The 21,628-nt window shown below is 36.0% G+C and overlaps 1 protein-coding gene across 1 annotated transcript; it reads right to left on the reverse strand.

Moving 5' to 3' along the window:
- Positions 1-3,047: 3,047 nt before the first annotated feature.
- Positions 3,048-20,906, reverse strand: LOC131855024 (protein fem-1 homolog CG6966). Its single transcript, XM_059206233.1, has 10 exons — positions 20,705-20,906; positions 14,805-14,967; positions 12,125-12,325; positions 9,882-10,100; positions 8,876-9,068; positions 7,480-7,646; positions 6,049-6,267; positions 5,368-5,636; positions 4,474-4,779; positions 3,048-3,930 (listed from the first exon to the last, which is right to left on the reverse strand). The coding sequence occupies exons 1-10, from the start codon at positions 20,819-20,821 to the stop codon at positions 3,682-3,684; spliced, it is 2,103 nt and encodes a 700-aa protein (XP_059062216.1). The 5' UTR covers positions 20,822-20,906; the 3' UTR covers positions 3,048-3,681.
- Between the last annotated feature and the right edge of the window lie 722 nt (positions 20,907-21,628).

Here is a 21,628-nt window from a genome sequence, read left to right on the forward strand (position 1 = left end):
CCACGATGGTCAGTTAGCACCTTACGTGACACTTATCTTATCAAGAGGTCCAGTGGAGGACCACTGGAGCCCGCAAGCTTACACCGTTATGATCGATAATAAAAACCACAAACTCTGTTTAGCTTGCGGTTAGTTGACGCTGTGGTGGATTGTCCAAGGTTGTTATTTTCAGTATAATAATATTAATAATTAACGGTTGTCAGCACTAGGTGAAACGTCATATTGTTTGTCATTCCAATTAGAAAAAAAGACAACCATAACCCTAAAATTTGAAATAAAACAACATTAATTTTAAAGCATGTTTATTGAATTCCAAATAACTAGGATCATTGAATCACGCAGTAATATAGTACTAACTCAAAATATACTATATAAAATACACACAAGATAACAAATTGCTCATGATATTTAAAAATAAAAGTATAATATTGTAATACAATTCAGTTCTATTAACTTATTTTGTAATTTACCCATCTACTTAAATTTAAATTCCATTTCACAGGAATACATTGAATTCCTACTATATCTACTTACATTCTAATTTGTTTTAACATTTATATATGTGAGTTATATGCAATCAATGACTGATGAGATACAATGAGATGTGAATATTTCACAAATACAATATAAAATGGCTCTTAGAGTAATTATCTTGAATGTATTATATAAGGACTAGAGGTACATGATAACGCACTAGAATAAACTAAATTAATATTGACTCTAGCCCCGGATGTCATTCGTAACTATTCACACAGCAATAGTTGAGCACAAGTACATAATATACTCAAGTTACAGTAAGAGAGATACGTTAAAACTAAAATTTCACTATCGTGTTACTTTTCAGTTTGACAAATACATGTGAGTTGAGTTAGATCAGGCGATTTTTCTGCAATATAACTTGACAGTTAATATATTAGTGCTACAAAGTATTTGTAATTAAACATTTCTATTTGTTTCTTATATATATATTATGCCGCCCGTAGAAATAACTTTTTTTCTTATGTAACTGGAATAACAACCATATGGCCTGTCTATTTATAACTGGTAACTGTCTAAATACATGAACAGGATCGAGTTTCATGTGAAGCCTGTTGAGTCAAGTGTTTATATTCCGGAAGAGTAAGATGTCATGCCGTACATTATAATTTAACTGCTTTACATTCTAACTTTATTCCTTATAGTTATGTAGAACTGAAACACATTTTACAAAGAAAATAAAAGTTTCTTCGCGTTAGAAATATTAAGACAAGAGATGGGCACGCTGACGATTTTACACTCATCTGCGAAGCAGCCAATTATTGTACTCGAACACTATAGCCCCATCTCCGAGGAGTCCTGTCATTGGTCTCACAGAAAGGTCGTTAATGTAATTATGATAGCTAAAAGTTGAAAGGGTATAAGTTATTTTTATAGGCGGTATAATATTTCATGAAAACGTTAGTTGAATTTTGATTAATTATGATGGAAAATATTAAAATTACGCTAGAGACGAGTAGTAATTTACACTAATTACTTAATTACACATTTACTAATAGTGTTATCGTTGTAGATAGTGGCAATTTGCGTTTTTTATCAGTGAATTGTTGAGCAAATATTTAAAAACATGTATAGAAAATCTGTTCAACCTATCGCTGACTTAATATAAAACTGCATTAGGAGACATCTGTAAATTTCGTCAAGTGTTACAGAAGAGTGATACGTGGGGAGGTGGGTGTGACAAAGTGTGACATTGTGTAACGTGTGGTGGGTGGGAGAACTATTAACGAGAATCTTAACACTTAAAAATCTTTAAATAATCTATAGAAATATTATAAAGAGTTAGTTTGTGAGACCCCTGGATCTACTGAACCGATTTGAAAAAAACTTTTGTTGTTTAGAAAGGTTATAGTCTATATAACATCACCCTATGACTAACAGGAGAGGAGCTGAAATGATAAATGTAACAAAAAACGAGGGAAATGTGATGCAGAGGAAGTGTCATGGGTCAGCTAGTATTCAATAAAATTGCATAATATGTGGTAGTGACAAATGATGGGAGAGTCTCACAAATATGACCGATCGAAAAATGGGGGAGTGGTAAAAAAAATGAATTAAGAAATTAATCATCATATTGATGGCTCCTGAACTCAAATAGCGAATAATTTTGTAAAGGGAACTTTAAAATCAAAACAAAATTACTGTCCATTTTTCCTCAATTTAATGCAGTTTATTTTAATCATGCGATATTTACGGCATCTATTTTTTTTTAGTACTAATGTATTTTCCATCTATACATTTTACAGCCTATAAATATACACATCAATTTTATAAGAATACACCAGTGAAATATTTAAAAAAACTATATATCTACCAATGAAAGAATCTGATTACATCAGATGACAAATTGTATTTATAATACTTAATTTATATAACTATATATAAACCACATTTTCGAAATTTCATGTTCATTAATACACTTTATTCTTTTAATAATTCGTCCATCATGTATTAAGCAATAATATAAAACTGCATTATATAAATTTATGTTTAGTTAAATATATTGTATGCATATAAAAATGTATTTTAAAAATTAATTCTTTTACCCATGTGATTTTATAATATCGTACAATTAAATTTATTGCTACAATTATCGACAGTTAAAAAAATATACAATGAAAAACACAGTGAATATAATAGGTATATTGATTATAAAATCTAGCCTCAAAAATCGCAAATATATTAATTATACTGATCCAAATCCATCCATTATAAAACGCTATAAACATATAGTTCTCAAAATGCAATGGTATGAAATGACGTAAGACAAAGCCTATTTTAAGCGTTATCAATGTTTTATCAATTCCAATACGCTCAAGCTGCTACAGTACTGTAAAGGCCGTTGTAATTCTCCGAACATTTGTGTTATCGCATTTATAGCAATAGACTAGTTTTAATCAATTATTAGGACATGGTGACTGCTAGAATTTTTCCATTTAGTGTTGACTATAAACTAAGTAAATGTGTAAACTCGAAATAAAACAAAAAAAATTAATAGACGAGAACCGGCCTCTGATAGAGCGATAACATTAAAAAACAGAAGTAATAATATGTCTTATAAAAAGTAATGGCCTTTGTCTGGAGAAGTGGTAACACAATAAAATCGGCCTCTTAGGTAGTGAAAAGTACACCACGCCCAGTTAATAGGAAACCGTCTCTGTATATTGACGCATCGTGTCCAGAATTGTGACTATGATCCAGATAGTCCGACGAACATCCTGTACTGCCTATGTGTCCGACATTTGTGACTATATTATCCAGGACATAAGAGGAGCCTGTATTTCCGGAGAAGCGATAACACGTCCGGGATATAAGACAAGAGTATTACCGTAGGTTCAGTATACATAATGAAATCGGCCTGTAAGTTAGTGAAAAGTATACCACGTCCTACAACTGCCGTTCGGTCATGCTGCGTCAATTTGCAGATCTTGATAGATCTCTGCTATATGATGTAGAGAATCTGAGCAGCCTGTATACCGCTACGTCCGCAAGACAAGACACTCATGTTACCGGAGATGAGAGCGTCATGACGATGGCGCAGCGGCACGTGGCGGTCCAGAGAATCCGAGGAGCAGCCTGTATACTGCCCATGTCCGGGGAATTAACGACACGTCCGGGAGATTAAACAAGAGTGTTACCGGAAGCTCAGTGCGTGATGACGGTGGCGTGGAGGCATTGCGGCAGCACGTGCCGGTAGGGCAGGCGGTAGTTCTTGACGGTACGCGCAGCGAGACACTTGAGCGTGGTGTACCGCAGCGGGTTGACGAGCGCGGCCAGGCTCTGGTGCGAGGCGCGCAGCAGCAGCTCGGGTGTGTGCCCGTCGTAGTTCACCGTGTCCACGTGCGCGCCGTGCTGCAGCAGCGCCGTCACCACCTCCGCCGGGCACGGCTTCAGCTGTTACACACGCTTATCGTTATCTCTATGCACAAAATACGAATGTAATATCTGTTTATATAACAACTGCGTTAAGCGATGCGAATATACACTAAAAACACAGTGCAATAACATATTAGTAGAATAAATGTTATCTAGAAATAATCACATTACATGCATAACAAATAATGCAATGATTCTTCTTATTAAATCATGCCCTGCTTTCATAATGGAGTAAATTCAATTGACTGTATAATATGCTTGTTATGCAGAACAAGGCTATGGACCTGATTACAAAATATTCTTGTTTAAAGTACTATTTTACAAATTCGAAAAACAATGAATAAGAAAGGCCCTAGATTATAACCCTGAGAAACACCAAACTTTGTTCGCAGTAACTAGGCTCATTACTAACTTACTTAAAATTCATTAAAATATTTATCACAAAGAAAAATAGTAACACTGTAATAATACACTATTATATTCTACTAAACTTCAGTGCACAAAGCATATTAAGCACAAACACGGGAATGGCGAGTCGAATGCGGTGCTAAAATAAGGTACCTTGCAGACGAGATGCAGCGGCGTGTTGCCATCAGCATCGCGCGCGTCGGGCGAAGCGCCGAGCCGCAGCATGAGCGACACGAGCGCGCCGCAGCAGGGCGCCGCCTCGTGCGGGCCGGAGGGCGCGGCGGCGGCGGCGGCGGGCGCGGGGCCCGCGGCGGCGGCGGGGCCCCCGGGGCCCGCGGGGCCCGCGTCGGCGGCGGGCGCGGGCGCGGCGGCGGGCGGCAGGGCCTGCAGCCACACGCCGCCGCCCGCGCGCGCCGCCGCCGAGCACGCCACGTGCAGCGCCGACCGCCCCTGTCGCACCTGCGGACCAATCACCCACATGTCACAACCCTATTGCTAGGTGGGAAGGGGATCGTTAGCAATGTGAACTTATGACCCCCTTACTAGCAATGTACCATGTCAGGTTGGCCTCCACGCGGTTCCCCCCGGAAACCTTCGTGATAGATTGCTGGTGAATTTGTCACGATAGGCTAACTGACTTGATTTCATGCTCATCTTATCATCCTCCACGGGTGCCCGTAGCGCAGGCGGGTACACTATTCCATTATCATCCATAAAATTACCCTATTGCTATGTGAAATGGGAACTTCGAAACGAGAACTTTAATTGACGTGTTGACCGATGACGTGTTTAATTACTACTACTATACATTTAATAATACTAGTAAAGAATTACAAACATAAAATCCGTGATCTTGTTAATTTATTCTAGTGGCATTAGTTTAAGAACATTATGATTTTTAATTTGAAATATTACATACTTCGTCTCAAAACAATTGAATAAAAAAATAATTTAAATTTATACTATATTATGCTACAAGTATCGACCAAGTGTTAGAACAACTTATTAATAACCTGTCTAAAAATTTATAAAAATTATCTCACTCACCTTAATATCTAACTTAACAAGCGAGTACACAGCCTTATGAATTCTATTGGAGACTGCTTCCGTACACTCCGGCTCGGAGAGCAGCCTTGCCATCACAGTAGCTAGTTGGAGTGATATCACTAGCACCCTCTGTAGAGTTGTCAGTGTTTGTTCTCTGTCAATACTTAGTTTAGAACACTCTAGAAGCTCCATGCCTCTGTCGATCTCTGATAGTGCTTTAGTGAATACTGGTTCTACATCATCAATCGTCACCGGTGGAACTATACGACCTGTGGGACATACAATATTATTAGAACCAAACATACTTTAATCATCAAAACAAACTTTATAATGGAAATGGGATAAGGGAAATGATTAATTTTAGTTTTAAATATTTTTAATTAACTGTTTTGCCCTTTTTATTTGAACTAATATTACAAAACAGCCTCAGTTACAATTTCATTAGATTTTACTTTTAAAGAATAACATTTTAACAGTGTATTATACATAATACGTAAATTTTATTTCGTCAAGTAATACGACCCAATGAGAATTGATTGCAGGCTTTTTCAGACCTTCCAGTTTCTTTGTTTATAATTCCCCAGATGGTCTTAATTTTGTCAGAAGACTGATTAATTTGTTTATTGGCGGAACCGCGGAAGCGGAAGTGAAATCTTGTAACGTCCGATTTGATGGTATTACCTCTGAGCGGGGGACGCGCACGCTCGGCCAGCATGTAGGAGAAGAGCTCGGCGAAGCTGTAGAGCGAGGACTGCGTGAGAGGCGAGAGCGGCGGCAGCACGGCGCGCTGCATGTCGAGCGCGTGGTGCCACAGCTGGCGGCAGCGAGCGAACCGGCCAGCGTCCGCGTACACCGCGCCGCGGTACCGCACGTAGTACGACGTGTCCGGGTGCGCCGGCCCTGATATCGCACAACACACGTTCCATTACACGCCGCCCACCTTCATCGAGGAGGACTACTGGACGAAGGCAGTGATGTATTGGCGCTACCGTGCCAGATCATCGTCGTCAGTGCCGAGACCACAGAGACGATGTATATTATTATCAGCTGTGCCCGCGGTTTCAGAATCAGAATAACATATTGAAATTAATAGCCAATATGTTATTCTGATCTATAATCTATATTACTGTAAAGTTTCATCGAAATCTGTTAGTAGTTTTTGCGTCAAAAAGTAACAAACATGCATCCATAACAAACTTTCGCGTTTAAAATATTAATAAGATTACATATAAACGTTAGTTTATGAACTATTATTACTAGACATTAGTGAAATAAATAAAATTACAGATCTGTATATGAGTATGTTCGTCTGATAGAAGAAACATGTACGATTGAGTAGTGCTAATATGTACGATATAGGGGGAAGAAGATTGTTAGTAATATGGACTCATGACCCCATTACTAGCAATGTACCATGTCAGGTTGACCTCCACGCGGTTCCTCCTGGAAACCATCGTGATAAATTTCTGGTAAATATGTCACGACCTGACCTCATGTTCATCTGATCATCCTCCACTGGTGCCCCGCTAGCATAAACCGTTAGCGCAGGCGGGTACACCATACCATTATCATCCATAAAAAAAATGTGTACTATACTAGGATAAGTCAATCTTCTTGGTCATGGATCTTAGTCTGTTACTTAAAACAGGTCACTGCTGCAAGTAGTAACATGAGCTGTCTTTACACGACACTTTCTTTCATGTGCGATTAGGACAAAAAAATTAAAAAATATAACATAGATATGGTTGCAGGGTGCGATTAAGCAGTGGAATTACAGGATAATAGGCATGACATGCTAGTCATCTGGAATGGCTCGGTGCCATAAGTGGTATCACAGATGTCATATTATTATTAAGGTGATGACCATAATCTTCAAATTCATGTATAGAGGCGACGGTTGCCCGAGACCATCAGATGGGCCGTTAGCCATTCCTATTATATAACTAAATATCCTAACTAACTGACCAAGTATCCTTACTAACTGACAAAGTATCCTAACTAACTAACAAAGTATCCTAGCTAACTGACCAAGTATCCTAACTAACTGACAAAGTATCCTAACTAACTGACCAAGTATCCTAACTAACTGACTAAGTATCCTAACTAACTAACCAAGTATCCTCTCTCTAATGACAAGCGCCTGCATCCTCATCGCATCAGGGTCCGCTAGGATCTCCTCCAGTTGCCGCACATCGCTCGGTTCCACCGCGAAGTCGTACGCCTCTATGCGAGGCACGTCTTTTGGCTTGGGTATTGGCTGACTGCCATCGGCAGGAAATCTGTAAACAATACATTATAAAATAGACAAATAGTTACCACTATTGCTAACTGCTGTGGGACAGTACTACGTCGTCGGTTACAACGTATATTACAGACAAGCAACCCGCCCCGCCTTCTGACGAGCCCAATATCTGATTACCATCTAAATTGTTCGACACCAACATATTTATTTGGATAAATATTAATACCATGTTTATAAAAACACGTTCGCAAATAATGCATTAATTTGGAAGAAATTTGATTACTATAATAAAGGTTATAATGAATTAACTTTAAAATATAGACATATATATTATAATTATGTTGTTTTTTCTTTTTATATTTGAAGTACATAATAATTTATGTAATTATTCTTTCTGTGAGAAGAACAATAAAGTGTTTTTCATTCATTCATTCATTCATATGTTGTCGCGAAGTTTTAAAGGAGAACAATTCCGTCATACATATATTTTGCGTAACTTTAAGTATTTAAGCAGAATACGCATCGGAAGCACTGAAATAGAATATAATTTTGCCACTTTTTAATTACCTTAGAGGATACCCCGTACAAATAAACATACAAATTTTAACTCTTCATAATATTAGTATAAATGAAAGTGAAATGACCAAATTAATATGAAAATATCGATTTTATATACAAGAATTAGTATATAAAATCGATATTTTCATATTAATAGTAGAGAATATTTAGTTTGTTTTACTAGTCTTAATTAATCTCAAATATTACATTGAAGTATGTAGGTATGTATGTAATATCTAGGTAACTGTGTCCAATACCAACATTAAAAAATAAGCATATACAAGAATAAGAAAGAAACATACAAAGTCGGCAACAGAAACTGCCTCAGCTGTTGCTGATATAAGCACAAACTCATTGAGGTGTATTTATACAGCACTGGTTTTCAGGCCCGTTACTCATGAAGACGAAAGACGTGCAGGTTTTTTTTTTATTAAGTTACGCCCTTATTTTACATAGACTTGAGGTCTTTTATTGCATATTATTTTTTAGTCCAATCTTTTTTTCTACGCTTTTCTAGGTCTACGAACACATGTACTGTGGATTCCCGCAATTTATATGTTTTGCTTTATTCTTAGTTTTTTTGTTTATTGCCTTATTTTAAATATTTTCTTTGATAATATTACATATTTATTTAATAATTTTCAATTATTGCAATTTTTCTGTGATGTGACGTGGGCAGGTTTATATAGTTTAGTTATTTTCACTGACCTATCGTCCATTGCCCGTTTCCATAACGATAGAGCGCCGACCATGTCCCTTCGTTTGTCGACGTACGTCGCGCCGAGTAGTTCCAACGCGTCGATCCGCTGCTGTCTCGTAACTAAACCATATTCTACGCTAATTAAATGCTCCACTATGTGTGTATGGCCTGTGACAGATGCGGCTAGGAGGGGCGTCATACCTGTAACGTGGATATACAAAAATAAGTTATACGTATAAGAGATAGACATACAAGAATAACAATAATAACCCAAGACAATTCACACAGAGCATTACATTTAGTCTCAAAACTCACAATATCGTTTTTTTTTCGAGTAGCTCCACTGAAAATCAGCACTGCAGTGACAGACTGTGGCACCAGCTGAGTGGAGGTCCTTTCAGCTCATAGCGAAATATTAGTTTTTAAGTTTTCTATTTTTTACTGTGTACTATGATGCTGAATAAATGATATTATTATTATATCTTAATCCAGACAAACATACAAAAAAATATACTTTTTACTTATCTGTCTAACAAAAATATCTTAGCAGCGCGTAATAGAAAAATACATAAAACAATACAGCGCCATCTAATGACATTGGTATAAAACAATATTCACTCTATTCTATATTATTATACTGAATATAAATTATACACCAATATTAAACATAAAGGCTATAAAGTTCAAGCGGGTGAAGCAGTGGGCACAGCTAATATAATATATTTAAGAATAAACAAAATAAATAATCCTGGACAATTAACACAGCGCCATCCAGTCTAACGGTAAGCAGAGCTGTTAGGGGTACTAAACAACTGATAATAAATACTTTTTTTTATAAGTACATACATAATATACATAGAAAACACCCAGACCGATACAAACAATCATACTCATGAATACAAATGTTTGCACCATGCGAGGAATCGAACCCGCGACCATCCGAAGTAAACCGAGAGACCGTCTGCATGGTTCGGATGAGTCACTATTTACGAATTAAAATCTATGACTACTAACCATAAGAATCAACATCCATCGTCGCGCCGTGCCCCAACAGCATCTTGAGTATATGTAGCGACCCGCTCTCAGCACAGTCGTGTAATGCTGTGTTGCCTTTAACACTTTTCCTATTGACATCTGCGTTTAATGAAAGTAGATATTTGGCGATTCTAATGTGCCCCTTGTAGCACGCGATCATCAGGCACGTGTGTCCATGGCGATTGGCTATTTCTATGTCTGAAATATAAAGAAATGTTGGATATTAAAATTTAATTATAGTTTACTATTTTTTTTTACTACGACTGTGGCACACAAGCATATGGCGCATCTGTTGGTAAACGGTTATGATTTACGCTATCGCATAATTTTGACCTGGTAAGGTCGATGCTCTGAGACCCCCTAGATCGTGACTTCGACTCTGGGCATTATGCGTCCATTTATATTTATGTCTCCAGTAACTGAAACATTGATAACAAAGCAAAAACTAGTCTGAAAGACGGTAGATTCGCCCGGTTGACACATTGGATTCAAAATAATAAATTCATAGAAATGGGTCATCAGTCATCAAGTTGTTGCATTTACCTCGACTTTGACAGTCGGCCAAATCTTATATATGCATATAAGATTTGACCAACCCCGGTGCCGCACCTAGCTTCAAATTTTAACTCATAATTGAGCACATTTCTACAGATGCAAACATGCTTTGAAGTGCGCTTATAAACGGAAACAGGACGGAAACGTTTGTCCATACTTGGAACGTAGGCTTAGCTCTAATACTTGTATTACTTTATTTATATTGTCGATCAATCAAATAACATATATATCATAATATATTATAGACTATTTACGAGAGTGCTTAAGTACAATAATAATCTTCTTATGAATTCTCCCTAAGGAATTGAATAATTACACTAGCTTTTGCCCGCGGCTTTGCTCGCGTTAATTTATCTCCTTAGGGGTGGAATTTATCAAAATCCTTTCCTACGTCATAGTAGCTTTATGTATGCAAAGTCTCAGTCCGATCGGTTTAAAATTGACAAATTTTCATATAAACTTTCATTCCCTATTTTATCCCTTTGGGGGTAGAATTAATCAAAATCGTTTCTTAGCGGATGCCTACGTCATAACATATACCTGCATGCCAAATTTCAGCCGGATCCATCCAGTGATTTGGGCTGTGCGTTGATAGATCACTACGTCAGTCACCTTTGAGTTATATATATATATATATATATATATATAATATATAGATTGGGTAGTCTACTACTCTTGGTCTAGTTTAAATCATATTAGAATTTTCCTTGTATTACTTGCAGAGTTTAATAAATCTTCGGCTATGGGTGACGGGCGAAATAAAATAATACAATTTCATCGGCGAATTATATAAAACAAGTCATATTATGACTCCTATAAAGCGGTCTTTCTAGACGCCTTGATCATTTGATCTATACGAGGAGAAAAGTAACCTAAACACGACACTAAAATAAAGGGCGTTATAGCGTCCTGAATCGCATTTTAGATCGTCTTGTAATTTAAACCATAGATTTTATTTTCCAAAGACACGTTTAAGATTCAAAGATTTATCAATAGTTCTAGTCTTTGATCCATAGGCAGATGTCCGCCATTTTGCAATGTTACACAAAGACGCTAAAGCACGCACATTAGAAGAACGCGGGAATACGTGTACGGCACGGTCTTTCTCATTGTCTACATTTACAAGCATTCTTTCCTGTGTGAAAACGTATTCGCGCGTGTAAGAACATATGTGTAAAGGCAGAAATTTTCATGCACATTCTTTCCTGCATGACAGCTTATTCGCGCGTGTAAGAGCGTATGTGTAAAGACAGAAATTTACATGCACATTCTTTCCTGCATGACAGCTTATTCGCGCGTGTAAGAGCATATGTGTAAAGGCAGAAATTTTCATGCACATTCTTTCCTGCATGACAGCTTATTCGCGCGTGTAAGAGCGTATGTGTAAAGGCAGAAATTTTCATGCACATTATTTCCTGCAAGACAGCTTATTCGGGCGTGTAAGAGCGTATGTGTAAAGGCAGAAATTTACATGCACATTCTTTCCTGCATGACAGCTTATTCGCGCGTGTAAGAGCGTATGTGTAAAGGCAGAAATTTAAATGCTCATTCTTTCTTGCATGAAAGCGTATTCGCGCGTGAAAGAGCGTAGGTGTAAAGGCAGGTATCCGAGCTCCGATATTGTCCTAAATTTAGTGTCGTCTGTATACTATTGAAGTAACACTCACCGGCGCCATTTTCGACTAGGAACTTAACAATATCGTAGTGTCCGTCGAAGCACGCGGCCCGGAGCGGTGTACTGTGTGTGCGCGTGGTAGAGTTGACGTTCGCGCCAGCGCGGACCAGCAACTTGACCAGGGGCAGGTGGCCCGCAGCGGCCGCACACCACAGAGGGGGCGCGCCCTCTATCGTCTCCCCGTCGAACGTCACTGTAAATAACGAGACAAACAATTACAGACAGCACATCGTAATATAGATGACTTGGGAAGACTTAGGAACTTAATTTAGGTTATCAGACTCCTCGGATATATGACTTAGGAAAAGTTGGCGGTGAGAATCGTTCTCGTATAATTATAAAAAGGTTAAAAATATTATGTACAGAAGTTAATTATTTATATATTAATACTTTATATCCTTTATACACATCTGAACTAATTACATAAATGTGATAGTGTCTGTCTGTCTGGCAGTTTTTACGACAAAACGCCTGATTGGGTCTTAACCAAATAAAATGGTAATAATTCATTTACTGAAATATTTGATAGGTCTTATAAAATACGAAAAAGTTAAAAATTCGGGTTAAAAAACTCCATGGTAATTCCTGTTAATCAGTCACGATAGGCAAACATATCAGACCTCATGTCCATCTTATCATCCTCCACTGGTGCCCCACCAGCGTAAACCGTTGGCGCAGGCTGGTACATCATTCCATTATCATCCATTAAAAAACATCTTCATTAAATTCACTACACACACGCATCGTATGAGCATATATTTGTGTTTATAACATAAATATACTATTGTGTTTATATTACGTCACGCCTACAATGAATATAGTTATTCTCAGCACTTTATTATTGTTATACACGTTTCGTAATATACTACACAGCAATGAGTTCATAGGTGTTTCTTTCATTAAAACGTCGAGGACGCAATTTTATATTATCATTATGGATTTATGAATTTTAAACTATTTTCAGAGTTCTGTTCGCGATTCATTGTCTATTTAACTTGACTATGAGAAATTTTGACTGTCACTAGAAGTATGATTTTTTTTTATGTAAATGATATGATAAACTAGCGGTAATGTGTGTTAGTATACAGTATAGTATTTAGTAAAGTGAGAAGTGTGTTAATAATTTTAAATTAAAAACTTTTCACTAAATGCATACGGAACTTAAATAAAAAAAATAAAAATTTTTTTGTCTGCCTGTTTGTTTTTGCTAATCTCTGAAACGGCCGGCCTTGATATTATAATGAGTAACTTAGACTACTAGATATTTTTTTAATAAGATCTATTTCACGTTGACGAAGTCAATGGTTACAGCTAGTCATGTACATAACATATACATAAACATCCGCGTAATTTGGGACTAGATGACGCTGTATGACGTATGTATGGACTTACAGTTAATTACTATACAGGTACTAATTATTATTAATGTTCTTTTAAACTGACGTCGATTTAAGTTGACAAAACCACTACATCATTAATGCCGGATTTTCCCAAAAATAAGACATCAAACAGCTTTATAAATAACTATTTTCATTTGGGTGAACATTATTCTACGCACGTTTTATCATAATAACGGATTTTGTTGATAAAGGCGTCTCTACATTCTACAGTTCCGCATCGATCGCAACGTTCATTTGTAAGTTGTATGTCCTATTGGACATACTGTTTACATCATTTAAGATATATTATTATGTCTGATTGGAAAATGGACAGATATTTGTAGAAAATAAATGTGTCGAAATGGATTTTGTTTTAACACGAATAATTTTATGGTTTACATAAAACTCATACATTTGACTAGGTTGTACTAGCCGACTGGAGTAACAGTGGATGTCAATGTTGATAGGTGCCGACATTTTGTTTACCTACCGTCATTAGAATGTCCGAAAAATAATCGCGATACAGACCTACCCACGAACTACAGACGCCTTTGTGTAAACTCAACTACTATAAAAAGTATACTAAAATGCGTTGCGTTCTATAGATGCGGCGCGGAATTGTGTACATACCTACCTTAATCGCCACCTGACTTGGGTAAATATATATTTTCTGGGCGAGGTGCGACAGTGATATAGTGAGGTGGTATGGCCATTCGCCAAACTATTGACGCAATGGGAAAGTAATAATTAGTTGAGGAATTTTTTTTTTATCTTTTGTTCTATGTACAGCAGCGACAATCAAGTTTGCCAATTGGGATATCTATGTGATCGAGGAAATGGGGAGATTTACTGTCAATTTTTTTTGTTTTGGGACTATTTTACTACATTACCCTCACCAGTATGCAAATGAATGACCTTAATAATTTATTTATTTTATTTTAAATCCCCGTAATGTTTCTTGTGAATAATAGTGTCGTGCACCCGTCTGCATTAACGGTATACTCTGGCTGGTTACAATCGATCATCGTGGTGAGTTTACAAGTAATTAAACAACGGTTATTTACAAAGAGAACCGTGTGGAGGTCGATCTAACAAGGCGCATTACGACGAATGATGTCACTATTCCCGAACTATCCCTTCTCCGCTATATAAAGGGTTAATCTTTTGCGCTTAGTATGAGAAAAAAGTCAATGGGGTCAATCAGGCGCGTGATATCGAATTCATGAATTCATTCCCAGTTTTGACTACAAATATTACACGCGTGATGGTATATTTCAAGTATTTGACACTAACCGGAGCCCGGCTGCTCGATGTCCGCCTTACACCTCTCGATCAGGTACTCGGCTACGTCGTAGTGGCCATTCCGGCAGGCGATCACCAGCGGAGTCGTGCCGCCGACCTTCGCACCCACCAACATGTTCAGCTCGTCTGCGGAGCGCCAACTGTGTAGGTACACCTGCGGACAAGCAAACAATTATTTCGTTAGTACATTAAAAAATACATATAATTAAATATATACTAATATTCTAAACAGTTAGGATTTTGTGAATCCGTTTGTGGTAGGTTAAAGTCCATTCCATTTTTTTTTAACCATTTGAAAGGTTATTGTTCCTGTTGGAAACATAATATATAACTCTATACCTAATATTTGTCATAATTTATTGCTGTACGTAAACAAAAGGTTCCACAAATTATTCTAGTGTCAGCAATAATAGTCCGCTGTTTGCACTGTTCGCCATCCGGTCGCTGATTCAGCGTTTCATATTTCTGCATAAGACCGCGGATTAAAATATTAGCTGTAATTTAGTTAATAAACTATATTAATTACCAATTTTCTAAATGTCTTTTTTATCCTTCGGCTGCCACACACGTGATTCATTCTACTCGAGTGTATATACCTAATTAAGATTGGGACACTGGTAATATAAATTATCTTTATTTAAATAAATGTAATACAAATTACAATTTAGTGTCGTTTATTTCGACCGCTATAAGCTAAAGTTTAAGATTTTCCACAAGAAAATCAACATAATCGTGTTGAGGAAGAGATGATAGATTTGGAGAAAGAGTAAGGGGACTGTCTAATGGTCAATTTACGTAACAGAAGTCATTGCAGAGAGGCATAAATATTTCTGCCAGCGTTTTGGATAATTTCACTAAAACATAAATGGATTGAACTACTATTCTCCTCGTACTACTATATTACAATTTCATGGAACCTGTTTAAAATGTTTAAGTTCACAAACGAAAATACGGCACATTTATCACGTTGAAAAAATAACGAGAAAAGAAAAAGAAACACGCTTTTAGATTTGTAGTCATTCCAGATTCCAGGTCAGAGGACGTTGTGTCACGGATTCGCAAAAGCACGCGTGAAATAGCAAAAATAAAAGTGGATTGTATAGTATTGAAATTATTTCAAACGATTTTCGTATTGCTATTATGTATGTCAAGCTATGTAAATGCATTTGGTGTAAATAATATTTATAAGGCAAACACATCGATATTATATTTTTCTACAGAAAATAAGACCAAATGATACCAACTCTAAAAAAGAATCATCAAAATTATTAGTACCGAATTGATGAATGATATAGAAACATACACGTACCACATTTTTGTCAATATCTGGATTGTGATCCAGATTATAGTAAAGTTTTATTGTTTAGATCTGAAAATAAAATACCAAAATTTTGATGCCAAATAATATTTTAGTCTCAAAAAAAATCATACCATATCCAAACTTATCGCAACAAATTTATAAATTAAACTTTAATGAAGTATATTATTATCACAAGCTTAATATACTTAATTTAATGAATACAGCCGAGGATCAATAAGCAGTGACCTTTTGTATAAATTGACGATAACTACATTTAATTGTAACACAGTACTGCACAATCCATGAAAGTAATTATAATGCAATGATCCGGTACGTATTTTGAGGTACAAAGAGTAAAGAGCTCCGCATATTTCAGGAAAAGATCGGAAACTTTACTAATATTTATCATTTTAAGTACCTATTAAAATATATTAAAGGCAAAAATGTTTTCACAATAATAACAATTACAAGTATATATATTTTATGCTAATATGTTTAACGGTTACTAATTATAACTAAGCTAATAACAACAGAATCCGAATCAGCCAATTCAAGGTTACGATTCCAAAAATATAACAGAAGCCTTATTATACGACTTAATACAGCTATCTATATTTTAGAAACTACATACTATTTGTTTTTATATTGTTATAACTGTAGTGGATTGTATACTAGAACGTGAATCTAAAACTAGTGCAGCAGGCTCCTCCTAGATTTGACTGGGCAGGGAAAGAACACGAGCGGTAAAGGTGAGTGTTGACGTCGGCAACGCGTCACAAGTCCCGGGAACGGCTCGGAGTTTCCCTCTCTGCCACACGATGGATCCGACAACCGTAACTTGATTCCATGGAATGCTAAGAAGTTTGTCTCTAATTTTCTGCTTAGTAGAAAATGCTTCTCTCCTCAACCGTCAGTTTTCCTTTCAACAATTTAAGGTAAGGCTCTTTCTAATTTGAATGAACATATTAAGATTTTCCATGCGACAAGATCAAGGCTTAAAGAAAGGGCATGTGCTATTGGCACTTATAATGTTGATTTTAAAGGCTCTCATATCATCAAAACATGCAGACCTGCAAATGTGAGATCCGGTATATAACCTCAGTTTGGTAAGCGCGCCACGTCCGTCGAGATTGCGTAATTGCAAACTATTACAAGCAAAACGCACAGACCTACGATGATACTGCCACTATGATTAATACATTCTGAACCAACTCCAAAAACTAACATTATTATCTTATTTATCTCATTCTTTGTTAGAGCTTCATGTTCTACAAGAATTATGATTGTTCTTTCTGCAATCAATTAAGCATACACGGAGTATGCTTAATTGATCCCATATTAATGTTGGTCCCATATTAATTTTTCCACTATTGAAAATTTGTAACATGTGTGTTGTAATTTGAGTTTTATTTCTGTGGAAAAAAACATAATTATATCGACCAGTACCTTTCCGCGTATTTCAAGGAACTTATCATAATAATTGGCCTGGTCCTTTTTCTTTTATTCGGGATATCTTCTTTTTTGGGTGAACATTCGTTATTAGGGATGTAAACGGATACTACTCTACTACAGCCTAACGGCCGGGAAACGATTGCTTACCAACCAAGGGATATAGCCCTCTCAATTGGCGTACACGGACACGGTGCTAGGAAACTTCCTGGATCCTCCTTAAATAAAATCAGACGCTGCCTCGTCTTCATGATGTCTTCATAACGGAATGGTCTATAACTACCATAATCATATTTATGAGAGGACCTGGTATTTCAAATTTTCTTTCTCCTATTACTAGCGATTTGACCTAGTAATAGTATGGCCATTTTTCCTTTGTTTGCTTTTATGATATCCTGGTCTGCTGAGTAGTGACACATTCTCACTTCGTCACCACATGGAAAGTGGAACAAAGTACTTGCTATATTTTAACTTGATGACACACCAACAGTACCTATTATTAAATATTCTGTGACACTACGGTAAATGATGTTGATAAATGTAACGGTAAGATGCGGAGACTTGCCTTTTACATCTTACGACATTTTATATTCAATGATAACATCTAACAAAACAAACATGGAAAGCCAAGCCTTATTTTTTTTAAGGACGTTAGAATGGTGCACCCTTCCGTGCTTCTACAGCTAACCAATTGGCCACGCCTCCATAATATGACAATTAGATGACTTCTCCACTCTAACTGGTGCCCATAATGGGATCTATAAGTTTTATAGTGTTACTAGTTTCTATCCGCAACTTCGGCCGATGGCTCATTATTTATTTATTATGCGACAAAAAGTAGTACGTCCTTCTCTATTGCAAAATATATTATAAACATACACGAAATAATTAATAATTATTATGAAAATTTATATAACTATATACCTAAAACTTGATACTTGCATTTATATTGTTACACGTTATTGCATACTGTTTAAGACTAATGTCAGACTTTTGATGATGACAAATCCTAATCATTCACACGATTTCGTAACCGTAAAATACATATCTTAGACTATGCACACACTAGGATCGATTAAGACCTTATGGATGTTATATTATTATAAATAATTGATATTAATAATAGTAAATAAAGTTTAATCGTATTATTAAGGTTATTAAATAGAATAATATCTCAAATCGGCGCGGATATCTCGGAGAAATCGCTACAATGGACGGAATACGGAATGTTATAACAAAGTAGCAAAGTGTTTACACAAAATATTTGTTACTTTGTTATAACACGTTTAACACGTATATGTCAGTAAATAAAGGCATACTATATTGGATTTCATATTATTAGACAATACAATAATCCGGATAGTCACAAACTTAAAATCAACTGAAAGATGAACTACAGTATAAATCTTTAAAAATCCTTACAGTGAAATATACATGGAGGGTCCATGTATATTTTGCATGCAAATTTGTAAGTCCTTAAATATTTACGTATGTTTATGTACATATATGTATTCTATGTATTTACTTATGTTTGTAAGTAAATTGAGCAATAAATAAAAAAGCTTACTTTAAAAAATTATATATCATTTCCCTCAAGAAGCCAAACAAAATGTTACTTAATCTATGAACCTTGAATACTCTGATTAAAAATAACAGGAAAAACTAATTGAACGTACCAATAAAGAATTCCAATAGCCACTAGACAGGATAACACAAAGAGTTTCAATAACAAAACAGACAACATTACATGTATATCCTTTACCGACAACGACTATAGTGACAATGAGTTATAAATTTTTCCAATTAAATAAGCCGCTGAAACAATGAACTATATTCAAGTGTTTCATAATTTCGTATGTCCTACTGCGTATGCCTGAAATTGTACAATGTGGTGTCGAAATTAACAATGTCATCTGTGACAGGTTCAATGATTGAGCACATGTCCAATTAATATTCTTTTATATTAGCAAACAATCGCCTGAAAAATAACGATGATTCAGTTTCATATCACCATTTTACAATAATATATATATATATTCTTTGACATCAAATATTACACTGGTCATTGTGGTCGTTTTAATTGAATCGCCTGCAACGTTAAAAAGCTTATTTGACAGCCTCGGTGGTCTAGTGGTTTAGTATTTCGCTTTATTATCCGAAGGTCGCGGGTTCGACTCCTCACACGGCACAAACATTTGTATTCATGAGTATGATTGTTTGTATCGGTCTGGGTGTTTTCTATGTATATTATGTATGTACATATTTACAAAACAAATATCTAGGTATTTGTATCAATCGTCTAGTACCCATAACACAAGCTTTAGCTTAACTTCGGTTTAGATGGCGCTGTGGCGATTAAAATATTTTATACAACCACCATTGCTAGCAAAGTACACAATAGGTATCCCTAGAAACCACCATGGTAAACTCTTGGTGAATCATCACTACATAGTATAAAACATGTCGCCGACTGTCCGTCCCTATGTATGCGTAAATCTTTAAAACTACGAAACGGATTTTGAAAAGGTTTATTTTTTAATAGATAGTGATTCAAGAGGAAGGTTAATATGTATAATACATCCGGACGAAGCCGGGGCGAGTAGTAGTTTACTTATAAGCTAAAAACCTAATTACATGCTTATAGCTCCTAAAATCGGATATATACTATACTACAATTAAAATAAATTTCAATATACGTGGTACCTACTTTTTTAATGGATGATAATGGAATAAGGTACACCTGTGTGTGCTAAGGGTTTCCGCTGGTGAGGCTCTAGTAGAGGATAAAAGAATGACTATGGGGTTAGGTCAGTTCATGATAAATTCACTAGGAATTATCACGATTACATCCAGGTTGAACCTGATACGGTACATTGCTTGCTATTTATGGGGTCATCAGTCCACATTACTAACAATCCCCTTCGTCTCATGGTACCTATGGTACACAACATAACGTTGCCATTGTAAAAACTAAAATAGTATGCCTGTATTATCACTGCCATACCACACTTTTCAATTCGGAACACATCTTGCAAAACCAGCCGCTAGCAGTAGAATTTAGAGAGACAGATGTGCCCACGCAGACTTTGTACAAAGTCAAAAATATAAGAAAAAAATGTATCGTTTCTCTCAAGGAATTTACCTTTTTAATACGCCTCAGTATCCTTCGTTGGCGGCGCAGCAGCGTTTTGCCGCAATGCCTCAGCGTTTCAATCCACCGACACCGAACCGGCATCAAGTCCCACACACCGGCCGACATTTTCACTCAACACATCACCATTTCACACTATTCAGTACACCAATCACTTTATTACACTTTAATTACGTATAATGTTACACTAATGCGATTTTAATACAACACTGTTGAGTAAATCTATTGTTAAGTTTGACTAACGCAGGCAAAAGACGTAAGCTACATACGTCGTTATTCAACTACCGATGTTCTGTCAATAAATTCTAGATCATGGTTATTTAATGGTCAACGCTTTGCATCGGCTACTTCCTCCAATCGCATGTGAATAATAATGATGAAATAGCAAAAGACTTGACTCGTTTCGTCATTATTATAATAGGTACGTATTTAATTACCAACTAATTATAGAACGTAATATTGACAGACAGAACGGGATGTACTTCTATGTATTTCAAGATAATTATTCTGAAGTCTAATCCGGTCCTGACATAATTTGTGTATGTATAATAAAAACAATCTTTAACAAAATATCGTTTTATTAATTAATTAATATCCTGTTCTATAAATAATGTATAAATTTATAAATGTGTAACTTAAATATTATTTTGAGAATTCTAAATTATCAAATAAGACGTAATACAATATTCACAGATGACTTTAAAAACAACCAACTTCATAAATAAAACAAAATAGTTTTATTCATGAAGTTGGTTGTTTGCAGTCAGTTGGTCAGTTTATCTGCATTTTTTATTTAACGAGATCTTCGCTATTATTGCTCTACTTTTGATATTTTTTGCAATGGACAAACTTCAATCCTAGTTACTGATGAACTTTGGTTTTTTTTGCATTAACTTATATCTATTATGTACAAAT

The sequence above is a fragment of the Achroia grisella genome, unplaced genomic scaffold (assembly GCF_030625045.1).
Source record: "Achroia grisella isolate CSIRO2021 unplaced genomic scaffold, CSIRO_AGI_Agris_v1 utg1295, whole genome shotgun sequence".
NCBI lineage: Eukaryota > Metazoa > Arthropoda > Insecta > Lepidoptera > Pyralidae > Achroia > Achroia grisella.

Bases quoted from the DNA above. Each gene is read 5' to 3' on its own strand.
- LOC131855024 (XM_059206233.1), bottom strand. From the start codon at position 20,821: ATGTCGGCCGGTGTGTGGGACTTGATGCCGGTTCGGTGTCGGTGGATT. The intron at 10,101-12,124 runs GTGAGTGTTACT...TTTATATTTCAG, and splicing joins CCTAGTCGAAAATGGCGCCG to ACATAGAAATAGCCAATCGC. The intron at 3,931-4,473 runs GTACCTTATTTT...CGTGTGTAACAG, and splicing joins CGCTGCATCTCGTCTGCAAG to CTGAAGCCGTGCCCGGCGGA.